Source organism: Rhinolophus ferrumequinum, chromosome 24, assembly GCF_004115265.2.
Source record: "Rhinolophus ferrumequinum isolate MPI-CBG mRhiFer1 chromosome 24, mRhiFer1_v1.p, whole genome shotgun sequence".
NCBI lineage: Eukaryota > Metazoa > Chordata > Mammalia > Chiroptera > Rhinolophidae > Rhinolophus > Rhinolophus ferrumequinum.
The window spans coordinates 41,967,313-41,991,296 of record NC_046307.1 but is presented as its reverse complement, the minus strand read 5'-3'; the positions used below and the strand labels follow the sequence as shown (position 1 = coordinate 41,991,296).

Here is a 23,984-nt window from a genome sequence, read left to right as displayed (position 1 = left end):
AACGTTCTTAGTGTAGTAGCTGAAAATGTCCACCAACCATTGAATGAACTGGGGCACGTTCATGCACTGGGACACTATAAAGCATGGAAGTGAACGAACAACCGCCACTCACAAAATATGGATGCACCTCCCCAACAATTTGAATGTAAAAAGCCAGACAGTACAGACTGTGTACAGTATAATTCCAATCATTAAAAGTTTAAAAACAGGTAACATCAAACCATATTGTTCAGGGTTGCACGTAGAGGTGATAAAACTCAAAGGAAAAGCAAGAAAACGACACAAAAGTAGGTGTAGTGGTTTCCTCCAGGGGAAACGGAGAGTGACGTGTGTAGGGAGTGTGCTCTCGTATTGAAGGTATGGCCTCTCCCCTTGGCTCCAAACCCACCCTATGAATCAGCTTTCTGGTGATGGGCTGGGTGGGACCCGCACTCCACGTTTGTTTAGCCACCTGGCTCCCTTTTAGGATCTGCCAGTAGGTGGCGCTAGACAAAGCCTGCAAGGCTGGGAGAGGAAGGAAGGACTCCCAGGGTTTCTTCCCTTGGGGTCTCCACCTGCCTCCTGCTTCTGTAAGCTCTGTTCTGGCAAAGCTTCTTTACCCCTGTGCCATCAGTTCCTTTCGGTAGCAGCAGCTTCTTGTCTGCTATTTTTCTAACACAGAAACAACTCATGAACCCTCGGGTCCCCAGCACCAGCCAGCCCCCTCCTCATAAATTGGAGTTTCATTTCCTCTAAACTCCTAAGTGGCAATGTTCCAGCCTCTTCACTTTGTCCCTAGCCCCAGTCCTAGGGATAGTTTCCACTTCATTTACTTTTACTTCTTACAGTTCTCTTTCACCCTTCAGTTACCCAGTTAACGACTTTACACCTAGTTAACAGTTCTCTGTATCAAGTTCTTTCTGTTCAAATGAGTTGGTGGCTCTTGTCCTTGCACGGGTTTCATGGTCACCACTAGTATTGAGCCCACATGCCATGTAGCCAGTGGGGATAGCAAAGAGGAGGGCACTTCTCAGCTGCGTCTACCCCTTTCAGAGAGCCTTCTCCCAGGATGACCAAGTGCCCCAGTCCGTTTGGGACCAAAGAGTCCCCCAGGACGTAGGATGCTCATTGCTGAAGCTGAGAAAGTCTAGGCAAACTGGGATAGATCATCGCCCTAAGCCCTATGACCTCTGCCTAAACACATTTACCATCGTTAGGGCATATGGCCGGCTTCATACGAAACCCCTGGCTTCAAGGAACGCTAAGAAATGTCATTTCTTAGAAATGCCATTTTTAGGCTCAATTCCATCCCAGGAAAAATCCGAGTTGTGTGAATTCAGGAGGAAGAGCAGAGTGGACGCAGGGGAGGCCGCCAGTGGTTCTGCCCTTTTAACTCCAGACTGTAACCACTGACCACCTTGAGAACATATGGCTGTCCCCAGAGTGGTGACCAGAAGCCAGATCTTCTGACGGTGATCTCCCTTAGAACATGCTGCCTGTTTTCCTCATTCAAAGTGATTCCTTTTGGCAGCCTCGAGAGGAGAACCACCCCCATCTTTAGCGTTTTCAATCTTCGATGGCTAATGAAACTCTGTAGGTGAGGGTTTGGGCAGTAAACTTTCCCGCGCTGTGGTGGGGATTTGCTGAGTGACCCCGGAAAACCTGGCAGTGTTACGTAAGCTCCACTTGTCTTCTGTGTTTACAGTCAAGTGTGGCTCTATCTGAATGGAGATCCAGGCTAAGTTCTGAGTTTTGAGAGGGGTTCAGGAATCTTGGGTCCTGAACTCTTTTTTTAGCTTGTATTTATTTGGTGCAATTCTCAGACATGAATTATCATTGTGTCCTAGGTCTCTTCTAAATATCCTTGGTACCTGCATTTACTACTGTTGGCTTGGTAGGAAAACATTTGCCAGGGAGGGTTTCAAATCTACTAAGTCAGTATGCTGACTCATTTTACTTTCATCAGTTAACTGCTTGTCCTTTATGGAAATAATAAACATGAAAAGAGGGAGGCAAAATTATACCTTCTAGATTTAATCTTTTTGATTAACTTAAAGTCTGTAAGACTCTCTAAGCCAGTTGGTGTTCTTCCTTTGAAGAGTTAGTACATTAAACAGTAGAAGGAATGATCGATAGGTTGGACAACCGAGGGATGCTGGACTGTACCTCCACATGCATTTTGGGGCCTCCCCACCCTACATCACCGCTGGGGGCTGCATATCTGCAAGGTCCACGCAGAACGGGAGCTGTAGCTTATCTGCTTCCAATTATCCCTGCCGCTGTGTGTTTGGTACAACCGTACTTTACACACTGGCCAAGAGTCGGGCTGGAAGCCAGGGGTTCTCAAATTCCATTTCCTCCTCTAGGGTACAAATTTCTCCATAGATGTGGGGAACTACGTTTGCCTTGTCCTTTTCTCCCACTTCAAAACAGAGACTGTGTGAATATGCAGTTAGAGTAGAATGAGAAACAAGTAGTTCCTACCTACAGCATGTAATTCACTGAAGTCCAACTGTATCTTCTCCTGTTACCTTTATTTAATTCTATTTTCTTCCCCATGCTGAGCTCTGAAGATTTCTAGTTCAGCTCCTACATTTGGGGTCTACTTTTTAAACTTAAGTTTGGTGTATAATTTTAGGTTGAACCATATGAAATTTAGGACCGTTTGTGAATAAGTAGCATCTATTGAGAGCTTGCCTGCCTACCAGGCGCCATATCAAGCCCTTTCCACACAGGACGCTGTAAGTGCTCAATAAACATTAACGCAAATAAATTATGGCGCAGCCATTTGCTCTTGTTGTTGCAAAGGAAGAGCTGGGGTTGGGCAGGGAGACCTGCTTTTGGGACGAGTCTGGTTAATTTTTCACCAGCAGCTTCCGTGAGCGTGGACGAGACACTTGAAGTCTGAGAATACACCTTCTCAGCTGCCGAACCAGGATCCCCACAGTCTCTCCAACCACCTTCAAAAAAACTTTGAAAATGAGAAAAGCAAAGTATTATTATTATAAAACCTGAAGGCATGCTCCTTAAGATATATGCAGCAGGATATTTCCTGGTATGTAAATTTGTATTCTGTCTGTATTAATTTCTGGAAGTAGCAGGCCTCATGTGCCCTTGTTTTAGGGGAGCTGGGAGTACAGAACTGAAAGCTGAAGTTTTCAGTGAGGGGGTTCTACCAGGGCCTCAGAGAGAGAGAGAGATGGAGAAGTTCCCAGAGGGGGTGGTTCAGGCAACCACTGACCTGCTTACTCCTCGGTAGTGCTCACTTTTCTACCCCTTTCTCATACACAGAATCACACAGTATGTGGCCTTTTGTGTCTGACTTCTTTCATTAAGTAGGAGGTTGGGGCTTTATCCATCGTGTTGCGCGCGTACCCCCAGTTCATCCGTTGTCATAGCGGATGGGGCGTGAGTGCAGGATTACACCACAGTTCTTCAAAATCAATCCGCTAGTCGATAGACATGGATTGTTTCCAGTTTGGGGTTTATGAATAATTCTGCTGCAAACATTCACAGACTCGTCTTTGACATGTGTTTTCATTTCTCCTGAGCGTATTCCTAGGGGAGAAATTGCTGGGTTACATGCTGAGGGGAAGTTCGACTTTTTAAAGAAATTACTAGACGATTTTCCCGAGTGAGGATTGACTGCAGATGGGCACGAAGAAACTTTTCAGGGGATGGAAATATTCTAAAACTGGATGGTGGTGATTATTGGACAACTGTATAAGCCTGATGAACTAGACCAAGCTGTACACTAACATTGTGTGAATTGTATAGTATGTAAATTAGACCTCAGTCAAGTTGTCGAATATCTAAACACTGGCCAGAAATGTGAAAATATTCAGGCGTTGCTAGGATTCCCTTATAGGTGATAACATTGTGGTTATGTTTTTGAAAAAGAGCTCTTATCTTTTAGAGCTATACGCACTGAATTATAGGAAATGATATAATGCCTGAGATGTGCTTCAAAGGAATATGGGAGGATTTCGCTGGCTTATAGATGAAACAAGATTGACCATAAATGAATCATCGGTGAAGCTGGGTGATGGGTAACGGGGAGGTTTGTTTTATTAGTCTTCCTTCTTTGGTGTACACTTCCATCACTTAAAGTTTAAAAAAGGAGAACTTCAGAGTCTTTAAAAAGGCTGAGTTGGCTGAGTTTTCTGCTGGTCCCTGACGAAATCTGCTTGGAATGAGGTAGTGGACATCTATTGTTCTGCCTGCTCAGTGCTCCCTCCCCTCCTGCTAACAGCAACCAGACTCTGCTTTGAGGAACAGCCAGGCCTCCCCATGCCATCTTCCAGAGCTGCTCCGGCGTGGCGCCTGCCTACCTTTGGCCCAGGCCTGGGCCCACAGCCTCTGCTAAGCCCGTCAGCTGCTCTCTCCCGGGGATTCCAGTCTCACAGAGAATGATGCAAGAAGGGGAGAAGCTTAGAGCTGATTAATCCCAGGGGGGGCATCCTGAGACACCGGCCTTGGGGTTTTTGCTGCTGAGTCCTGAGGGCAGCTCTGACCCAGCCCTTTCTGAAACCTGGATCTCGGCGGTCTTCGGTTCTGTGAACTTCCTAATACCATGCCAATAAATTCCCTCTTTGTTTAAGTTGGCCAGAGTTGGTTCCCGTGGCTGAAAACCAAAGCACCCTGTGGCGGAGACGGCGCAGCTCAGCAAATATGCCTCGGGCCCTCTCAAGTCTCCGTTTCCCCAGGCTGACTCAGCTACACGCACAGACAACCCGGACGTTAAAACTTACACAGGGTGATCTGACAACTAAAAGGAAGGGATGCATAGGACACAAAAACACCAGATTGACAGCTATGACTCCATGCTCTGCCAAAATGCAAAGTCAAAGCATCGCCACTAACAGAAGCACCTACTGGGACAAAAAGCTCTATCGGTGCCTAACGACCGATAGAAACGTAATGCATGCCAAAATGTGAGGCCCAGATGCAATTTTAAATTTTCTCATGGCTACATTAAAGCAGTAAAAAGAAATAGCTGAAATTAATTTTAGTAATACATTTTATTTAACCCAATAGACCCAAAATATTATCATTTCAAACTGTAACCCATATAAAAACTATTAATGAGATTTTGCTTTTTTTTTTAAACTAGGTCTTTGAAACCCAATGTACAATGTATTTTACATTTACAGTCCATTTCAATTTGGACCAGCCACTACGGCTGCATGTGGCCTCTGGCTACCATGTGGGAAAGGCAGGGGCTCTAACCTGTTCTCCCCCCACCCCCCGCCACATTTCTGCCTGAGTTCTTAGAATGGCCACTGTTCTGCCTTCCTGCACCCTAGGGGCTCCCACCCTCGGTGGGACACCCTTGATGGCTCATGGATTGTGAGCAGGTTTTGTCTGCTGGGGGACCCCACCCGGTAACGATGCCCTGGACGGGGCACTCGCAGAGCCTGACTCCAAGCGGCTGATTAAAGACAGGAAATCTGGCGTGACCCCGTTAACCAGGTATGAAGGTGACTTAGGGGGCCCATGGAACTTCTCTCCAGAGGAGCCAGCACTAGAGCTCTTAGAGAACTGAGCAGTCCATGATGGGCAAAACCCTTTGCAGAGAAACAAATGGAGCTGCTGCATTACCACTTACAATCACGTCCGGTTTCCAGCCCTGCCTTTCTTGTCAATGGTTTCCAGGAGCGTAGAAATCACTGCTCCCATCCACATAACCAGGAAAACGCTGAGCAAGTTGGGAATCAACAACTCTCCTTAGATCCTTCCAAGAAGGAACGTCACAGGGCAAGCCGCGGCCCAAACTGGGGAGAGAGGCGCTTCGTCACGCGCATCACAACTTACCCAGCAGAAGAAGCCCAGGGACCGAAACCCGAGGGACTCTCCCCTGCACTGGACGAATTACCGGGGGCTCACTGAGGACAAGTCTCAGAGTTAAAGCTCCTGGGGGCCCGTACTCGCGCGCCCACACTTTTGTGAGCCCTGCCAGGTTTTCACGGTGAACATTAAAAAAACAGTTCCCCAGTTCCCTCGACCTTCCATCCGGGGAGGAGAGCAGCCAGTTTGCAATACGTCCAGAGCATTCTATTCTTCTTTGCAAGGCCTGCCCAGCTGAGCAGGTTTTGGAGGGCTTCTATGGAGCTGGTGCACGGGGCCAAGAGTCTTGCTTTTGTTGCTTTCAAGTCTATTCTCACAAAACACTGCATTTCTAGAGGTGACGCGAATAAGTTTCTCAGCATCCACAGCCCCTTTCACATCATCTCTTTTAAGCCTCCAGCAACTCTACACCCATTTTACAGCAGACAAAACTGAGGCCCAGAGATGCCAAATAACTTGCCCAAGGTCACACTGCTGGTTAACAGTGGAGCGGGCTGTGCCCCTTCCACTGTACCTTATGCTTTGACGGATCCTCCAGGCTCAGGGAACCTTCCAGAAGACGCAGCCCCAGCCAACATCTTGACACGACCTTGCAAGAGACCCAAAGCCAGAACCACCCAGCTGAGTCACTCCCAAGTTCCTGACCCACCGAAACTGTATGATGATACACGTGGATCATTCTAAGCCACAGTGTTTTGGAGCCATTTGTCAGACAGCCCGTCTATCTCTTTCTAAGTGCCAACAGTGGTGTATTCTATCAGGAGAAGTTTTCACCCACACTCTAGGTGGAACAAGTTTCCCGTGGTGTCGAAGTCAGACATAGCCTTTCCTGAACTGGAGTTCCAGCAATATGTCTGAGTTCTAAATAACAGGGTGGTTGGGGGTAGGCTGTCAAAGGAAAACCAGTCAGCCTGTTCCAAGTGAGCAGAGAAAACAAGGTTCATCTCTCTCAGATATTTTAGGTCTCAAATGGGTAAGGAAGTATTTTCATGGAGGATTATTCTGTGTCTGTCTGTCTGTCTCTCCCCACGTCCCACTCTTTTGCAGTGATGCAAAAGGGCAGTCCTTTTCAGTAATTGTTATAGGTGTCATCACTGTTTGATGTGAAACCCTAGGGACTCAGTGAACAGGCAGGAAGCAGTATTGAGGACACAGGAAGGACCCGAGAAAGATATAGCAGCAGCAGGAAGTGACATTCAGCAGACAGGAAAAGGAAGGGGATGATGAGAAGACAGAGAAGGGTCTGGGTTCTCCAGTCATTCACCAAATACTTATTGAGCTCCTGGTCATCGAAGATGCTTCTGTGTGTGGACACCCATGTGGACCAGCAGCTTGCAGACGTAGCCTCCTGCCTTCACACTCAGGCAGGAGCAGGGCTGACAGATTTCCATGAGGATCCTGTCTTCTTGTGCTGAGGCTCTGCTTTGCTGCCTTGCACACATCCATTGGGAACAAGAGACCAGGCGAGGACCTCGGGCTCAAGGCAAGGGGGGGACCCATCAGTGCTTCTTTGTGGGTCTTGCTGCTTGGCATGATGCCCTGACTTGGGAAGATAAAGAGAGGAGGGGGCAGGGGTGCCCCCACCACCACCCTCAGGACAGAACAGTCCAGCAGAACTAACTTCCTGCAGGGACGGGGATGTCCTTACCTGTACCGCATTGGTCTCATGGGTCTCCAGGTCCAGCCCTCGAAGTGTGGCTTGTGACACTGAGGCACAGAATGCCGAATGTGATTTCATTTTAATTAGAGTATAGGTGTAAATAGTTAGATGTAGCCAGTGGCTTCTGAGTTGTATAGCATGGCTCTTAATTCTTGTTTTAGGTCTATAAACACAATCTCTCTAGAGATTTTTTAAAAATTTTAAACAAAGGTAGATTAACATAGAGTGAAATTCACTCTTTTTAATGACCAGTTCTGCTCATTAAACAAATACATAGAGTCATAGAGTCACCACCACAATCATCACCCCTCCAAAAAAGTTTCCCATATGTCATTTCTGTGGTCAATCTCTCCCCAGACCTCCAGCCCCTGGCAACCACACATCTGTTTCCGTCTCTATAGTTTTGCTTTTTCCAGAACGTCCCATACATGAAAGCATTCGGGATTCATTCGTGCTGCTCTGTTTATAGGTATCTTGCTCCTTTGTACGGCTGTGTAATATTCTGGCATTTGTTATCCATTCCTCAGTTGAGGTCCACTTGGTTTGTCAGATTGTCTCCAGTTTGGGGTGATTATGAATAAATCCACTATAAATATTCATGTACAAGTTCTTGTGTCGATACATTTTCATTTCCCTTGGGAAAATACCCAGTGATCTGCTTGTGAGTCATCTGGTAAGTTAGTTGAACTTTACAGGACACTGCCAAGCTGTTTACCAAAGTGGCAGAGCCACCTTACCTTCCGCAAGCAGTGGAGGAGAGCGCAGGCTGTTCTGCATTCTCAGAGGCAGTTGGTTTGTCATTTTCTTTAAGCAATTTTAATAGACATCGCCTCGTGGGTTTAATTTGCTTTCTAACAATTAATGACATTGAGCAGCTTTTCGTGTTGTGAACATGTGTACTTGTTTGTCATGCATATATCTTCCTTTGTGAAGGATCTGTTCCCATGTTTTGCCTTTTTTTTTTTAATGGATTGTTTCTCCAGATAATTCATTGCTTCTTTTTAACACGTCTCTAATTATCACCTCCCAATACAGTATACTTTTCTTCTCAATGGTTTATTGCCTTGGAGTTAATTGGGTTCCTTTTTGTTTCTGCAGCCAGCTCTCGGGGCTTCTGTCAGGTAAGAGCCTGGGTGTTGGGGGCTCCAAAAGGTTGACTGGGTTCTCCCTTGCCAGATTTTTATTTTTCCTTTTTTGAGTGAATGCTTTGTGGAACAGCTTTAGCATGCCCTCTCGACCTGGAAAGAGTGAGACAGGAATTCAGTATCTCCTATTTTCATTCTTTAATGGCTTTTTATTGCCACTTCTCTTGCCCTCTCTGTTGAAGCTGTCAATATATTCAACGCTTGCTGTTTAGGAGAAAGGAATTGCGAACGATTAAATGGGTATCCAGACTTGGCAAGGTCACCGAGAGTCAACCCTGTGAGCTCCTGGCATTATTATCGTACAGGTTCTTGCTCCTTGGGAAAAGAACCGTCTAGGCTTGTCATTTTGTGCGTAACTCTTTATATTTAATATTAAGTTAGGCCCAAGAAGCCTGGAAGCACATCTACAGTATATCTGTTGTCATCAAACAGACCTGTCATTAAAAAGTAAAAAGTCACCTCAGATGAGCCAGAGAAAAGAACCTTGGAGGCTATGTATACATCTCTCTCTCTTTATTAAAAAAATCATGGTAAAATACACATCACATAAAATCGACCGTCTTAACTGTTTCAAGTGTACAGTTCAGGGGTGTTAAGTTTATTCACATTGTGCAACCGTCACCACCGTCCATCTCCAGAACTTTCTCATCTTGCAAAACTGACACTCTGTCCCAGTTAAACACTAACTCCCCATTCATTCCCTTCCCCCAGTGCTAATAACCACCCTTCTACTTTCTGTCTCTAGGAATTTGACTCCTCTAGGGACCTCACAGGAGTGGGATCATACAGTATTTGTCTCTTTGGGACCAGTTGATTCCCCGTAGTGTAAAGTCCTGAAAGACTTTTCATCCATGTTAGAGCACGTGTCAGAATTTCCTTTCTTTTTAAGGCTGAATGATATTCCATAGTATGGATGGACGACATCTTTTTTCTCCATTCATCTGTTGATAGACACTTGGGTTGTTTCCACCTCTTGGCCATCATGAATAATGCTGCTCTGAACATGAGTGTACAAATAAGTTTTCAAGACCCTGCTTTCAATTCTTACCTAGAAGTGGAAACGCTGGGTCATATATGGTTATTCTATGTTTAATTTTTTGAGGAAACACCATACCGTTTTCCATAGCAGCTGCAGCGTTTTACATTCCCACCACCAGTGTGTATGTAAATTTCTTTGTATGAGATAAACATGGCTTGAATTCCCCAACTTCTCTCCATGTCCCTCCTTGCCTGGTCTGCTAGCTCCTTACTGGCCTCCCACAGTCACTCTGACCCCTTTCCCTTCCAAGCTCCACAGGACAGTCTGTGACTCCATTTCACATATGTGGGTCTGCATGCTGTCCTCCTGCCTAAAACCCCTTCTGCTTTTGAGATCAGACCCAAATCCTCATATGACCTAGTGTGGCCCCTGTCCTCTTTAGCCCGATCTGGTTCTGCTGAGTGGTCACTCTTCACCCACAGTGACCCGTCAATCCCTGGAAGGTGCCATGCTCCCTTCCTGGGCTGGACTTCCATCTCCCAACCCCAGCCCCTAACCTAATGGCTCCAACTCATCTGTGGACTTTAGTTCAAGTGTCATTGCTTAGGGACGAGATCCCTGACCCTGTGTTTACTGCCCTCCTCCCTCCCTCAGGTAGGTCCTCTTGTCGCAGCCTCGCCCAAAACTGTGTTACTTGCCTCCCAACACATCTCTGTTTGCACCTGTGCATTCAATCATGGGACAATTGCGTTAATATTGATTTCAGCCCCTGGCTGGAAAGTGGGTAAGGAGACAGGCTTCCCACCCACATCTCCCACCACACCCTCCTGTCACCACACAGCAATGCCTCACAGGACTTGTGACACTCATAATTTGAGACTTATTAGTCTGTGTGCATGTCTGCGTCTCCCCCTACACTGTAAGCTCAGCCCACGAGGTATTTTCCCATGCTCTGTGATTCAACGACAGAAGTATGGAAACACTGCCACCTTTTCTGAGGGGACCTGGCCGAATTAGGACTGCACGACCAGGCTATTGAAGTGCTAAAGGGACCCCAACGATGCCCCAATTGGCCATTTCTGTGTTTGCAGCTAAGATCTCTCCCCACAGGCATCTACCTCCCCTGATTGGATTATGAGGGGTTTGAAGGGCAGGCAGTGTCCGCCTCATTTTCACAGGTGCCTAGCATGGATCTTGGGGTATTTGATGGAGCTATAGACTGAGGGAATGGGTGACTCCAAAAAGGAACACAGGGCATCAGAGATGGCAAGCACCTTTAGGCAAATTTGTTACAGTATGAAAACTTTCAATTTGGGTGCTTAAGTATGATCGCACTTTGAGATTGGCAGATGGAGCGGCTCGGGCCCAGTAGACTGCTGAAGTCATGGGTTCCTTTACCACAGACGGAGGATCAAAACTTTTAGACATTTTTGGGGTTCCCCTCCCCGGGTCCCTAGGATGAAGGAAAGGACAGCTCATAGCCGGGGGCAGTGGGCGGAGGGTTAGCTCCAGGGTAAGCGAGGCGGGCCGGGTGGAGACACCACCCCAGGGCGTCCCGGCGAGCCCCCGCGAACCCCGGCGAGCCCCGGCGGGCGGGCGGGGCGTGCGGCCTCTCGGCTCCGCTCCGCTGTGGTGAGATCCTGCCCGGGATCCCGCGCCAGCCGAAGCCCCGCGGAGCCCCGCCCCCCGCCGCCGCGCCGCCGCCGGAGGCCGCTTCGGAGCTGCGCAGAACATGGCCGAAGTCGGCGAGGACAGCGGGGCCCCGGCGCCCTGCTGGGCGCTGCGCTCGGCGCCCTGCAGCCCCGTGCTGTGCGCCGCCGCCTTCCCTGGCCCGCCGCGGTTCCCCGCGCCCCCCCGGGCCCCGCCGCCCCTGATCGCCGCCGCCGCCCGCCGCAGCCGCCGCCGCCGCCGCCGCCGCCAGCCTCGTCTTGCCGGCACTATCGCCGGGGAGCGTCGTTTCGGGCGCCGTGCGGCGCGGTGCGCGGGGGGCGGCGGGGGGCTGCGGGCGAGGCCCTGGTGGCCCGCGGCGGCCCGCCTCGGTGCGGCGGAGTCCCGGGCCCGCGCTGGCGCGCCCTCGAGGGGGCCGCGAGTTCGAGTTCCTCATGCGGCAGCCCAGCGTCACCATCGGCCGCAACTCGTCGCAGGGCTCGGTGGACCTGAGCATGGGCCTGTCGAGCTTCATCTCCAGCGCCACCTGCATCTCACCTTCCAGGAGCCGTACTTTTACCTGCGATGCCTCGGCAAGAACGGCGTCTTCGTGGACGGGGCCTTCCAGCGGCGCGGCGCGCCCGCCCTGCAGCTGCCCAAACAGTGAGTGCGCGGGCCGCCGCCCGACCCTCGGGGCTGCCCCCGGCCCCCGGCCCGTACCCCGCCAGCCTGGACACGGGGGTCACTCCTGACCCCGCTGGCCTGCTCCCTGACGGTCGCCCTTGTCCCCACCCCCGTCTGGATCCCAGGGTCGCCCCCGCACGCGGTGGCGTCAGGCGGTGGTGTCGCCCGGGGAGGTGCGGGGTTCCCCTGCAAGGCTGGCGCCCCCGGCAGTGGGGGCCAGGTGTGGACCGGCAGCCACTTGGCGGGGAGGGGACGTTCGCATCCGAGGGCAGGGGGACAGGTCAGAAGTGCCCTTTCGTCAGTGCGCTGAAGACGAAGGTCAGGAGCTCGCGCGGCTCCCCGGACGGGGCGGTGGTACCCGGTACACAGTGAGGGGCCCCGGCAGGAAGGGGAAACCGCGGGGCGCGGGGGCCAGGGCGGGGGAGCAGGGACCCAGGCTCCACTCGGGCGGCGGGGCCGCTGATGCCCCACGCTGTACGACATCCTGGTATTCCTGCGATTCCTTCCGCTCTTCTCTCACTTTCCCCTCTTCCGGTTCCCACGTACGCTCTTCTCCCCCCTCGAGAATCCTTGCCTTTCTCAAGATCTGTTGATCAGGAGAAAGCACATCTAATTACTCATTTCCTCTCTTTAGACACTTTCTTTTTCTGCACAGTAATTGCTTTTAATCCCTCACTAGTGTTTATATCTTCAGTGTGCTGCGTGTTCCAGAGTTGTCTGTGACTGTCTAATTACTCTGTCTTTTATAAGCACCCTGAGTGCAGGGAATTTTTGCTGGGGTAATTCCCAAGGCCCAAAGCTTGTTTTGTAAACTTCTCCCTTTCCAGGGTCTTGGCATGTTGGGTTGTAAATACTGTATTGAATAATCTTCAAGTGCAACATCAACAGTGAGTCACTTCTGCTTAGGGAGTCTGAGGGAGAGTGTATCTTCATTTTTCAAACATGAAAGTTCTGTGTTTGTGAAAATCAGGACTTGGTGAATATCAGAGTTGTTCTTCCCGGGCGGTTGCTATTACTCTGTTTCTATCTTTTCTACCCTTCACTCCCTCTCCATTCCGGCCATTACATGCATTTCAGGGCCAGCCACTCCTCTTGTGAGAAAGCACACAGGTAAACAGCTCCCTCCCCTCCCTGCCCTGTGGCTCTTAGAGGCCTGTTTCTGCTGATGCATTTTATATGACTCAGGTTCCGTAGCTGCCTGCATTAAGCAAGCAGTTGTTTTCCGAGTTCCCTGCCTGGTTGTTGGATACATGCATGCCTGGCTAGGGCCTAGCTAATGGATCTTGAATACACTAGTATTTTCTTTAACTCAAGGGAAGAAATTTCAGCACAGGGAGTCTTCAGATCATCTGCTGAATAGGCCAGATGAAGTCTATTGTCCGTGAAAGGGGATTGTGTCACCGTGCCTTGCAGGTTTACACTCTAGGACCTGGCCTTATTCTTAGCGTCCCAGAGCTGGGGTGTAGCTGGCAGCCTGAACATTCCACCACCCTCTGACTTGGTGCTTTGGCCCCGCAGCGTCTGCCGGCCTGTGTGGCTGCAGCTGTGCTTCTGAGCAAGAATCCGTGTAGCCAGGGATGTAGAATTTACAAGAAACAGAGCAAGTATGCAGAAGGAGGGGGCATTAGTGGACTTCAGTGGAGTGCCATCCTAGAGGGCTGTGTGCTTTTGAAAACTGCCACAGCCTTTTGACAAGTATGGTTAGCAGTTTGAGCATTTTTTGTTTTTCACTTTAGAAAACTTATTATACATAGAACAGGCTGTTGTAAACTTCTTTTTAGAGTTAGGTCAAGGATTGTTGGCCTGTCACATTGAAAGAAATCAAGAATTTTAATGAATTCAGAGTAAGGAAATTGTGTATATTTTTGTCATTCTGAAACAGGAAATTCATTCCTGATTTTCAAAGAGTGGTTGTAATTATCTGTTTCCTCTCAGGAACATGGTTTTGCCATTAATATTTGATGTTACGAATTTCTTTACTATAAATTGGAAATTCTTATTGTATTAGAACTTTGTTGACTCGTCTGTGCTTGGGTTTCACGGGCTGCAGTTGCATGAGACTTGTGCCCTGTGTGTGTGTGTGTGTGTGTGTGTGTGTGTAGTACTGTATTGCACACCCTTTCCTGACACACCGTCACCCAGCTTCAACAATTCTCATGTTAAGGCCAAGCTTGTTTTATCTTTGTCTCCATTCGTCTTTCTCTTTCCCCCAGTTATTTGGAAGCAAATCACAAATGTCATATCACTCTGTCTGTAAATACTTCAATAAAAGATAAAGATTCTTTTTTTAAAAACCCAACCACAATGTCCTTATCACACTTAAATTAACAATAATTTCTTACTATCATCAAGCATCTAGTCAGTGTTTGGATTTCCCTTACTGTCTCATAAGTTCTTTCTGTTCTTACACTGTTATTTCTTTGAATCAGGAACCAGGTCAGGTGCAGGCATTTTGATTGGTTGGTGTGTCTCTTACATCTCTTTTAATCTATGTGCTCCGTCTCGCTCAAGAACCGGTATCGTTTGTCCTGTACAGTTTCCCACAGTCTGTTTTTACAGATTGGATTCCCGTGGTGTCCATTTAGTATGTCCTCTCCTCTGTCACTCCTGTAAATTGGTTGTTGGACCTCGCGATTTGATCAGACTTAAGTTTGGTTTGTTTTTTTGTTGTTTTTTTGTTGTTTTTTGCCAGAACTGCCTCCTAGGCAGTGGTACGTGTGTCTGAAGGAAACAGTCTCCCTTAGTGGCTTTTTGGTCATAGCCTAGGTCCGTAAATTTATTGTCACCTATACTATTGTAGTTCATTTTGGCTCATACTTTGCCGGGCTGACATACTCTATCCTCTGAAGGACATATCGTGAATGGCAGGTGTTGTGGATCACAGCTTCCACTGTGAACCAGGATAAAAAGTAATTAATTGTAACCACCAAAGCATTTCACTACTTAATTGTTTTAGAACCTGTAAAAATATACAGAACATAGTTTCTCATTGCTATTGCAACTGGTCACTTGAAGAAGATTGAATTAGTTCCTAGCCATCATACAAGTAGCTATCAGATTGAAATTGACTGGAAAGTGACCTGCACCTGTGAAGACAGCAGGTGTTACTGGCCACATGCTCGCTACCCAGCATCCCGGGAAACAATAACTGCGTTCCTTTCCTCCTTCACCCTGGTCACTCTGCCCGCCCTTGGTCCTTACGTGACCTGACGCTTCGGTTATGGGTGGTTGGTCCAGGAGTTTGCCCTTGGAACAAGATCAGTCTGTTTCCAGTGGCTGAAACTGGAAGATGTGAAAACAGGTTGTGCTGGTGGTTTCCACCTGGAGACAAGAGCTGTGATGAGGGAGGAAGAGTTGCTGTGCAGTGTGTGCACATGTGTGGAGCTGGAAGGGCCACAGAGACCACGTGGGGGATGGGCACTCAGGCCTGACTCATTAAAACCTGGACAGGTGGCCCCGGGTGTGGAGAGGAAGGGATTGGGTCGAAAGCCTCTGAAGGAAGGAGTGTTCCGAGATGCTGATTGTTTGGATAGAAGACACTTTGAGTCTGGAAGCCTGGAAGCTAGAGGAGTGGTAACTGCTCCAGAATGCAGGTTGGGGGACTGGAGGCAGAAACCTGTTAGCACAAGGAAACGAAGCATTCGATTCAGTCGTGTTGTCTCTGGATGGTAGAGTCACAGTATGAAATGTGGCATTTTCTCTAAAGAAATGTTTTATCCTGCTTTTCTTGCTAGTTGACATTACTGCGTATCATATATATTTATTCAAAGTTAGGCTGTCACCTTGTTCAAAACTTACTTTAAAAGCATTGCTGGGGAGGGTGGCAAACTGGGAGCCAAGTCCCTTGAATCTGTGTCAATAGAATGGGTGCCCACCCTTCGCATGTAGTTTACCTGAGTTCTGGGGCTGCTCACCCATATGAGAAAATTGATGTGTATTTTTAAAATCAATCTATGAGAAGGATGTTATTTATCATGTAGTATGTGTTGAATTTATAATACATTTATGAAAGCCTTTGTCACTGATGAAGGAATAGGCTGGTTGGCGCTGAAAGGGTGTTGTGTAGAGTTTTAATGGTTTTCCTAGTGAATACTTTGGAAAAAGACACTGCTATGTTTAAAATTATGTACTGGAGCGAAAGGAAAGCCTCTGGTTTGGACGCACAGTAATTTACTCTTTGCTGTTTTCCCATCTCATGAATGTCAGGGTATAGACTTGCTAAATTAATGACAACTCGAATTACAGCAGTGCCTCATTTCCATAATTACCATACATTTAAAGCATTTCATATTAAAATGAGAGGATTCTATAAAATTGCTTTTGCTTTGGTTTCCTGGAAATAGGCCCTTGCATTGTGACTCCATTAGGAGATGTTGAAGTTAATTTCATTGCTACTCTCATTTTTCAGGAGTTTCTAGTTTCTGGTAAAAGGCTGCTGGTTGATTAGAAAGAAAGAACAATGGGATGTGTGGTGTGTGAACCTTGTGAACGTGTAAAGGGGAAGCCAGCAAGGTGGGCTGTGAGCTGTCCAGGAGTCTGGCTGTGGGAGCCGTGCGTCCTGGCTGGTGGGCTGGGGCGGCCCCCTCGGGCCTCACTTAGCCCACTCCTAGGACGTTGACAATACGGCCTTCCCTTGGCTATGAGGAGGATGAGCTAGAGCGGGTTCTGCTTGTTTAGATGTAACACTTCCCGCATTTGGTCATGAGCTGTTTGTCCGTGTGGCTTCTCTCTCCTGGGAATCATTTTCAGTAGACGCACAGAAGGGAGATGGATATTTTATACACGATTTGATTAAGAAAACTTTGCCCTTAGTCATCTGTACCCTGTTGAACCGCGCCGTTTTCCATGTAGCTCCTCACAGGCGCTCCCCATATGTGTGTGCAGAGCCAAGCCCTGACCGCTTGGCCGCCCTGCTCGAAATCTCTGGCTGCCCCGTAGCAGAGGCCTGAGCGTTCCCAAGGTCGTCCCCTGACCTGCCAGCTGCCTTTCAAGGTGCATGGTTCCCCCCCGGGCATCCCATACCTGTGTTTATTCCAGCCATTCTCAAGGTGTTGGTCCAGGGCCCTTTTGTACCCAAAGAGTTTTTGTTGATGTGGGATTTGTCTATTACTCTTACCATATTAGAAATTAGAACTGATAGATTAAAATATGTATATTCATTAACCTATTCAAAAATAGCAATTATAAACCTATTTCAAAAATAACTTTATGAAAGAAAATAACTGTTTTCCAAAACAAAATAATTTAGAATGGAGGTGTTCATTGTTTGTAAAAGTCTTGAATGTTTCGCTGACTGGAGGACAGCTGGCATCTCATAGCAGTTTCTGCCCTTAGTCCATTGTGCTGTGTTGTTGCAGACAAGTGTGGGGAGAAAATCAAGCCCCCCGACTCTTAGTGGTAGCTGCCCAGGGAGGAGCATTCCCGCGGCCTTTCCCAAAATGTGGGTGTTGTTTGATACCTCACCGAACATGATGGGTGGTCGTTTCTTACAGGTTCATTGCAGTGTGGGATGTGAAACGTCAGCGGACTTTTTGTAGTCTGTCACGTTAAAATCCATTGCTCTCGCTTTGCGTTTTGAATATACCTATTACCCATGCACGGTTTTATAACTTCATGCGTTGGTCATTGGGAAAAATATTGAGTTTTGCAGATCTTCTAATGTTGATATGTCTTATTATACAAAGAAAAGTATGGTTTATCCTTAAGTTCAGTTGATCGTTAAATTGGATCTCTTGAACCCAACAAATAGTTTTTTGAAAGCAAATCTTTGAAAAGATCAAGCTTGTAGATGTAGTTTAATTTTTAAATTTGCTTTAAAAGTTGAGTGACACAGTATATTTTTATGGAAATAAAAAATCATATAATTTAGTCCCTGACCTTGTTAGCTAGCACCTTGTATATAATTTGGCTTAAATTTAGTATTTTTTGTACGTCAATTCTTGGTTTTTTCAGATGGAACTATCCATCTTGTCAGTTATTTCTGTTATTTTCCCATAACCAGGTAGGGCGCTGTGGCCTTTTCCCTCTTCTGAGCTGGTTCCTGGGTGACACCCCTGCCTTTTCACTTCGGCCACAGGTGTGGGGCCACCATGAGAAAGGCAGAGTGGAGATGTGGACTTAGAACTATGTGAATCCTCAAGAGATGTCAGTGTAAAAAAGTGTTTCCATGGAAAGATTCCTCGTGTGGGATTTTTCATGCAATCTTTCTAAGCACGCTTCTAAAGAATGGTGCCACTTTTGATAAACACAATCATTTATTCTCTCCCTCTCTCGTCTGGTATTTTTCTCACGGATGACTTTCTCTTTCTTCCCTCCTCACAGTAGGTCAGTATCACAGAGGATAAAACTGATCTTCTGTCTATTCTGAAAAAGCTTTGCTTTCTGTGATTTGTATCACTCTTTTTCCAAATGGACAGTTGTAACTTGTAATGTCAGATGTGCCCAGGTGCTTCCCTTGCTCCTCCCACAGGCTCGCACTGCTCTGTCTCACAGCTGCCGTGTTTCCCTGAAAATAAGACCTAGCCGGACAGTCAGCTCTAATGCGTCTTTTGGAGCAAAAATTAATATAAGACCCGGTTTTATTTTACTGTAATATAAGACCCGGTCTTATTTTACTGTAGTATAATAAGTAAATATACTATAGTATAAATATACTGTAGTATAATAAGTACTATAGTAAAATAAGACCGGGTCTTATGTAATATAATATCGGGTCTTATTCTGGTTCCAAAAGATGTATTAGAGCTGATTGTCTGGCTAGGTCTTAGTTTTGGGGAAACAGGGTATTCTGAGTTTGAGGGGCAGCATGTGGGATTCAAAAATAATTTTATAGTTTACAGTGGGAAATTTGTGCCAGTCTTTATGTAAGACAGGTCATGGATCTGATTGGGGCATCCATGGTGGTCAGCTGCTGACTGAACTGCAGGGAGGCTGGCGGCTGGAGGCCGATGCATGCCCGCTTCTCAGGTGTGGGTTACGCTCAGACACATGAACGCGCAGTGGGTGGGGCCAGCTGTCCACAGAAAACCTTCCCAGAGGTCGCCCCTCCCCTCATGAGCTTTGGGTACCATTGGCTGATGACATTAAGGAGCCTCCTCTATGCTACCAGGAAGCTGTGACTGGAAATAGAGTTAGTGACAAATAATCCGGAAGCCCAGGAACTCTTCTGAGCTGACTTGGAAAGGCTGTGGAAGTGAAATCTGCCGATGCTGATGACAGAGCAGACAGGTCGGAGGCTGTGAGGTTGTGTGGAAAAGAAAATCGCACAGTTGAAGTTTGTGTTGCTCCCCCTCTCCCCTTGGGGACATAAATATCCGGTCTGCTTGGCAGGTATATCCCCTGAAGCTGGGAACAGTGACTCACCACAGCTGAGGAAAACATCGTTCCTGAAGAATGTCCACCCTCCCTTTGACGGGGCTTCCACATTACCAGGAACATTTATAGCCCTGACTTGGCTCCTGGCCTGCAAGGATATTCAGCTTTCTTAGCGATGATATTGTTTCTGTGAATTGTGGTGTGGAACAGTTTTCTGGGCCTGCTAACTCCTTGAATTGGCCCACAGAGATCCTGTGGAGAGTCTCGAACTTTCTGCAGTGATAGCCATGGTCTGTAACCTGTGCTGTCCAGTCCTGGCGGCCTGTTTGTGTGTGGCCACTGAGCACTGGAAACGTGGCTAATGTGACTGAAGGGCTGAGTTTTTCATTTGTTTTAGGTTTTCCATTAAGTGTAAGTAGCCACATGTGCTGCCGCCTGCTGGTGTCCTTGAAGAGGTCGCAGGTCTGTGGTCCCCAGGCCCCGTGTATGACCGCTGCCCTCAGTTTACCCGGTTCACCTCCGAGGCACAGATTGTTTTCGGCAGTTTGCTTCCAGGTGGGAAAGACCCAGCAGGTGTGATCTGGCTGCGGGACCCAGGCAGACCCAGTAAATAGTTGTCTGTGGTTACAGCGGTGGGGGGAACCTGCAGTCCAGCCCTTTCTTAAGGACTCCTTAGTGCTGACGACGTTGACCATCCTCTCCGGTTTCTGCCACTCCGGACGCAGATAAGTGAGAACACGGCTTCATGTCCCCTTGATCGCCCTAGGTCTTGAAGCCAGAAGGAAGAATTAAGGGGACCTGAAGTAAGGTGGGTCCTGTGGGTGTAGACAAGAGAAGAGACAGATTTGCTGGTGTTGGGGGACATTCACAAAGCTCTCCATGGCGCCCCCCGTAGCCCTGGGCTGTTATAAACGTGCGCACTCGTTATCTGGGGGACTGCGCGGCAGCCAGCCCCGTGACGGTAGTACTGTGGCTTATGTATGTGCTTGCAGATTTATAAATCCTGTATAAAAAACGTGTGCATGTTTGTGTGTGTCTGCCTGTCCCTGTCTGCTGTCTGCATGGACACCTGTTCATAGCACGCGGTGCTTGCAGTGTGGCCGGTCATTCGTTGGGTGACGGTGTGAATATTGGGCGGTGTCTGCCCCTCAGGGAGCTGAGGGCGCGGCCGAGGTCTCTCACAGCATTGGGTTCTGGTGCCAGCACGGTCTTGGCACTTGGAAGTCACTCGGCATCTATAGAGTGAATGTATACACGTGTAATCTGCTGCAGGCTGCTGCTGTTCTAACAGAGAAATCCCAACATCTTCTCATGGAAAGTCCAAGACAGGTGTTTTCTGATCAGTGGTCAGAAAGTCCTAATGTGGCGAATCAGGGACCCGGCTGGTACCATCTGGTGACAGTCCCCCCACCCTGCCCCTTGTTAGCTCAACTCTCTGGGCTGCAAGTGGGTCTGCACAGACCTACAGGGGTGCCACGTGGGGGTGTTGATGGCAGCTCATGCTCTGCTCATGGCGAGGGCCCCTGCAGGAGAGGGCCATGTGCCCAGGGAAGACAGCCAGCTGATGTTGGCCACATTGAGATCCCGTCCGCAAACCACAGTCTGCGGGCCAATCCCGCCCAAGTCTTGTCTTTATAAAGTTTTATCAGAACGCAGCCACGTCTACATGCTGTCCGGCTGCTTAATTGAGACAGAGACCATGTGGCCTGAAAACTTAAATATTTACAGAAACGGTGTGCACACCTCAATCTGGACCATCAACCTCGTTCCATGTGGGTACATGTTATGAGATTAATCAGGACCCTCATGTTACTGGTTTCTCTGTAGAGAGCCCTTATGTTTCTTAATATGTTCTGTTTTAGTCTTAGGTGTTTTATATTATTTATGTTCTGGGGATGGTTAATATGAATGGGATCTTTGTTTCCTCTTCTTGTTTTCTATTTTCTAAATGGTCGGTGCTTTACATGTAGCAAAGGCGGGCTCTGTGTGTATGTCTGTCATGTCTGCTTCTTTCTGTCTTTCTTTCTTTCTTTTTTTTTGGTATAGGCTTTATAAATCCTAATTCATTTTTTAAAATTTTACATTGTGAAAAAATGTCAGTCTTCCAGAAAAGTTTGCAAGACTATTACAAATAATTCCTATACATCTTCTGTCCAGATTCATCGATTTTTTAAACATTCTGCCAGTCGCTTTAGTGTTTTCTCTCCGTATACGTGTATGTTATTTGAGAGTAAGTTATGTATTGAGCCCGATTTTCCTTAGTACTACACTACGTACTTCCTAAGAAGAATGGTATTTTCCATAGCCGCAGTCTTGTTAAATTCAGGGAAGTTAACGTTACTACGGTGCTCTTATCTGACCTGAGGCCGAATACCAATTTTTGTCGGTTGTCCCGATAGCGTTCTTTGTAGCATTTCCACCCCAGTCCGGGTCCAGTCCAGGATGGAGCCCTGCATTCAGTTGTCCTGTCTCTTTAGTCTCCTAACTAACCCTGGAACAGCTCCTCAGCCTTTCATTGTCTTGATTGACCTTGACATTTTGAAAAGAAAACAGAACAGTTATTTTATCGGATGTCTTCAATGTATATTTGTCTCATTTGAAAAAAATCCTGATTAGATTCGGGGTGAGCATCTGTGACTGAACTGCTGCAAAGGGGATGTGCGCCCTCCTCGTGGCACCCCCAGGCGCGTGGCATCGGGTTTCAGGTGTTTGCCTGGCTTCTCCACCTACTAGTTTACTGTTTTTCTTTTGTAATTAAAAAGTAATTTTTGAGGTTCATATTGGAATAAAATAGTAATTTTGTATCAAGTCACATTGACTGTTTCTAGTAAGTTTTTAAAATTTACTTCTCACATGTGTTTTTCAAGATTATAATCTTCTTCTGCAAATAATGGTTATTTTGTCTCTTCCACTATTCCATGTCTCATTTCTTTTTCTTGTCCTGTCGAATTGCCTAGAACCTCCAAATAACGCTGAAGAAATACCATGATAATGGGCTCCTTTCTTGTTTCTCGCCTGACCAGGAATGCTCCTGAGGCATTTCAGAGCAAACACAGCTTTGCTGCTTAAAAGCCACTTTCTCCAGGAGACCTGCCCGGTGAGGTCCTGTGGGCAGCACCCCTCAGCACCAGGGCTCCCCGTTGTGCCAACTCACGGTTACTGTAGTGGCTGGTAGTTGTGTTTATCTGATGCACTCTGAGTGTTGTGAGGGTGGCACTGTGCTTTTCTGGTTTTACTCCTGTAACCCCAGTACCTGCCTGCCATATGCTTGGCATGTAGTGGGCTTTTCATAACTGTTGGCATAATAAACAAATAGGACAGATCTGAATGCAAAAACAATCTGGCTGAAGACAGTGATCGGACACTACAACAGCACAGCTTTGAAAGGGTCTGGCTTCATCACCTCCATCTGGGTACTCTTGGGCAAGTGAGCAAACCTCAAGCTCCTATCTCCTTATCTGTAGAATGGGCACGCTGCCTGCTTCCCTGGGTAATTATGAGACACGAACACACTGAAGGTGGTGTGTCACAGCACTCGCCTCCGTGCTGGTGTGCACATACACTCACACATGCCCACATCATCTCTGTCATCACTGCCGCCGTCATTCTTTACCGAGTTGGAATGTGTTTGCTTCACAGGGCACCTGGTGTCGGAGCTGAGATCCGATTCGTTGGTCTGGAAATGGTTGCAGTGCCCTCGAGTGGAGCAGACAGGCCTGTGCCTCCGAGCAATGGTGCCGATGACCAACGGGTGCCGTAGAGGACGGGCTGGGCATCATTGCCAGGACCCTCCCGGCTCCTGAGGTCGTAGGGTTGTTTTCTTGTGGTTCCCTGAGCTGCTTGTCCAAAGAATGGGAGCTCAAAGTACAGGGGTTTGAAAAGACAAACTCCGATTTTACCTTGAATCACTTTGAATGACCTTTGTAGGGTGCAGAGACTGGCTACAGCTCGGGGCCGGACGCTGGGAGATAAGCAGGGCAGAGGCTGCGGTCCCACGGCAGCCCCGCCCTTGTCAGTTGCATCACAGTGTTTTGACCACCACGAGCTGGGACACGAGCTGGGACACGGCATTTTGCAAAGGAAAAGTGATGAATTGGAGCTGGAAGCCCAGAACAGGTTAAATAATTCATATGTATTTCAATACAGAAAGTACAAAGGATAATTCACCACATGCTTGTGACCCACCAACAAGTGATACTTGTTTACATTTTGTCGTATTTTTTCAAGCCTTTTTTTTTTTTTTTTTAAAAGCAACACCCCTTTGCAGATGACGTTGGGGTCTCCTGTGGTTCCCTTCCCACCTGTTTCTCTCACTTTTCCAGAGGCAGCAACCCTTAGGAATTTAACTGTCCTTTCTCATACTTTGCAGACACACAGCGATGTCTGTGAATAATACATTGTCTATGTGTGTGGGGGAGGGGTGGACATAAATGGTGTCGTACAGTCTTTTTCATTACACTGTGTTATGTGTATTTTCTACTTCTCCAAAAGATTGCTTCACGGGTGATGCTGTCAGACCCAGATGCTGTGGGGCTGCTTTGCTTCCTCCCGGTCCCTGGTCTCGCCGCTCTGACCACAGGGGCTTTCTTAGTGCCTGGCGTGGCCTTGTGCCACATCTCAGGTGGAGCCTCACTGCCCCGCCACCCCTGGGCTCGGCCCCGGCCAGACCGCGCAGCAGCAGGCCTGGGAAGAGGAGAACCTGAGCGCCCCTCCTGGCTTTGGAGGACCC

The 23,984-nt window shown here is 47.8% G+C and overlaps 1 protein-coding gene across 1 annotated transcript in view; it reads left to right on the top strand.

Annotated features, from left to right (window-relative positions):
• Positions 1 to 11,342: 11,342 nt before the first annotated feature.
• FOXK1 (forkhead box K1) overlaps positions 11,343 to 23,984 on the top strand; it is a 62,589-nt gene continuing 49,947 nt past the window's right edge. Inside the window, 4 exon segments of the mRNA XM_033095852.1 lie at positions 11,343 to 11,430; positions 11,433 to 11,545; positions 11,548 to 11,794; positions 11,797 to 11,920. Of these exon segments, the coding sequence (XP_032951743.1) occupies positions 11,343 to 11,430; positions 11,433 to 11,545; positions 11,548 to 11,794; positions 11,797 to 11,920 (572 nt within the window).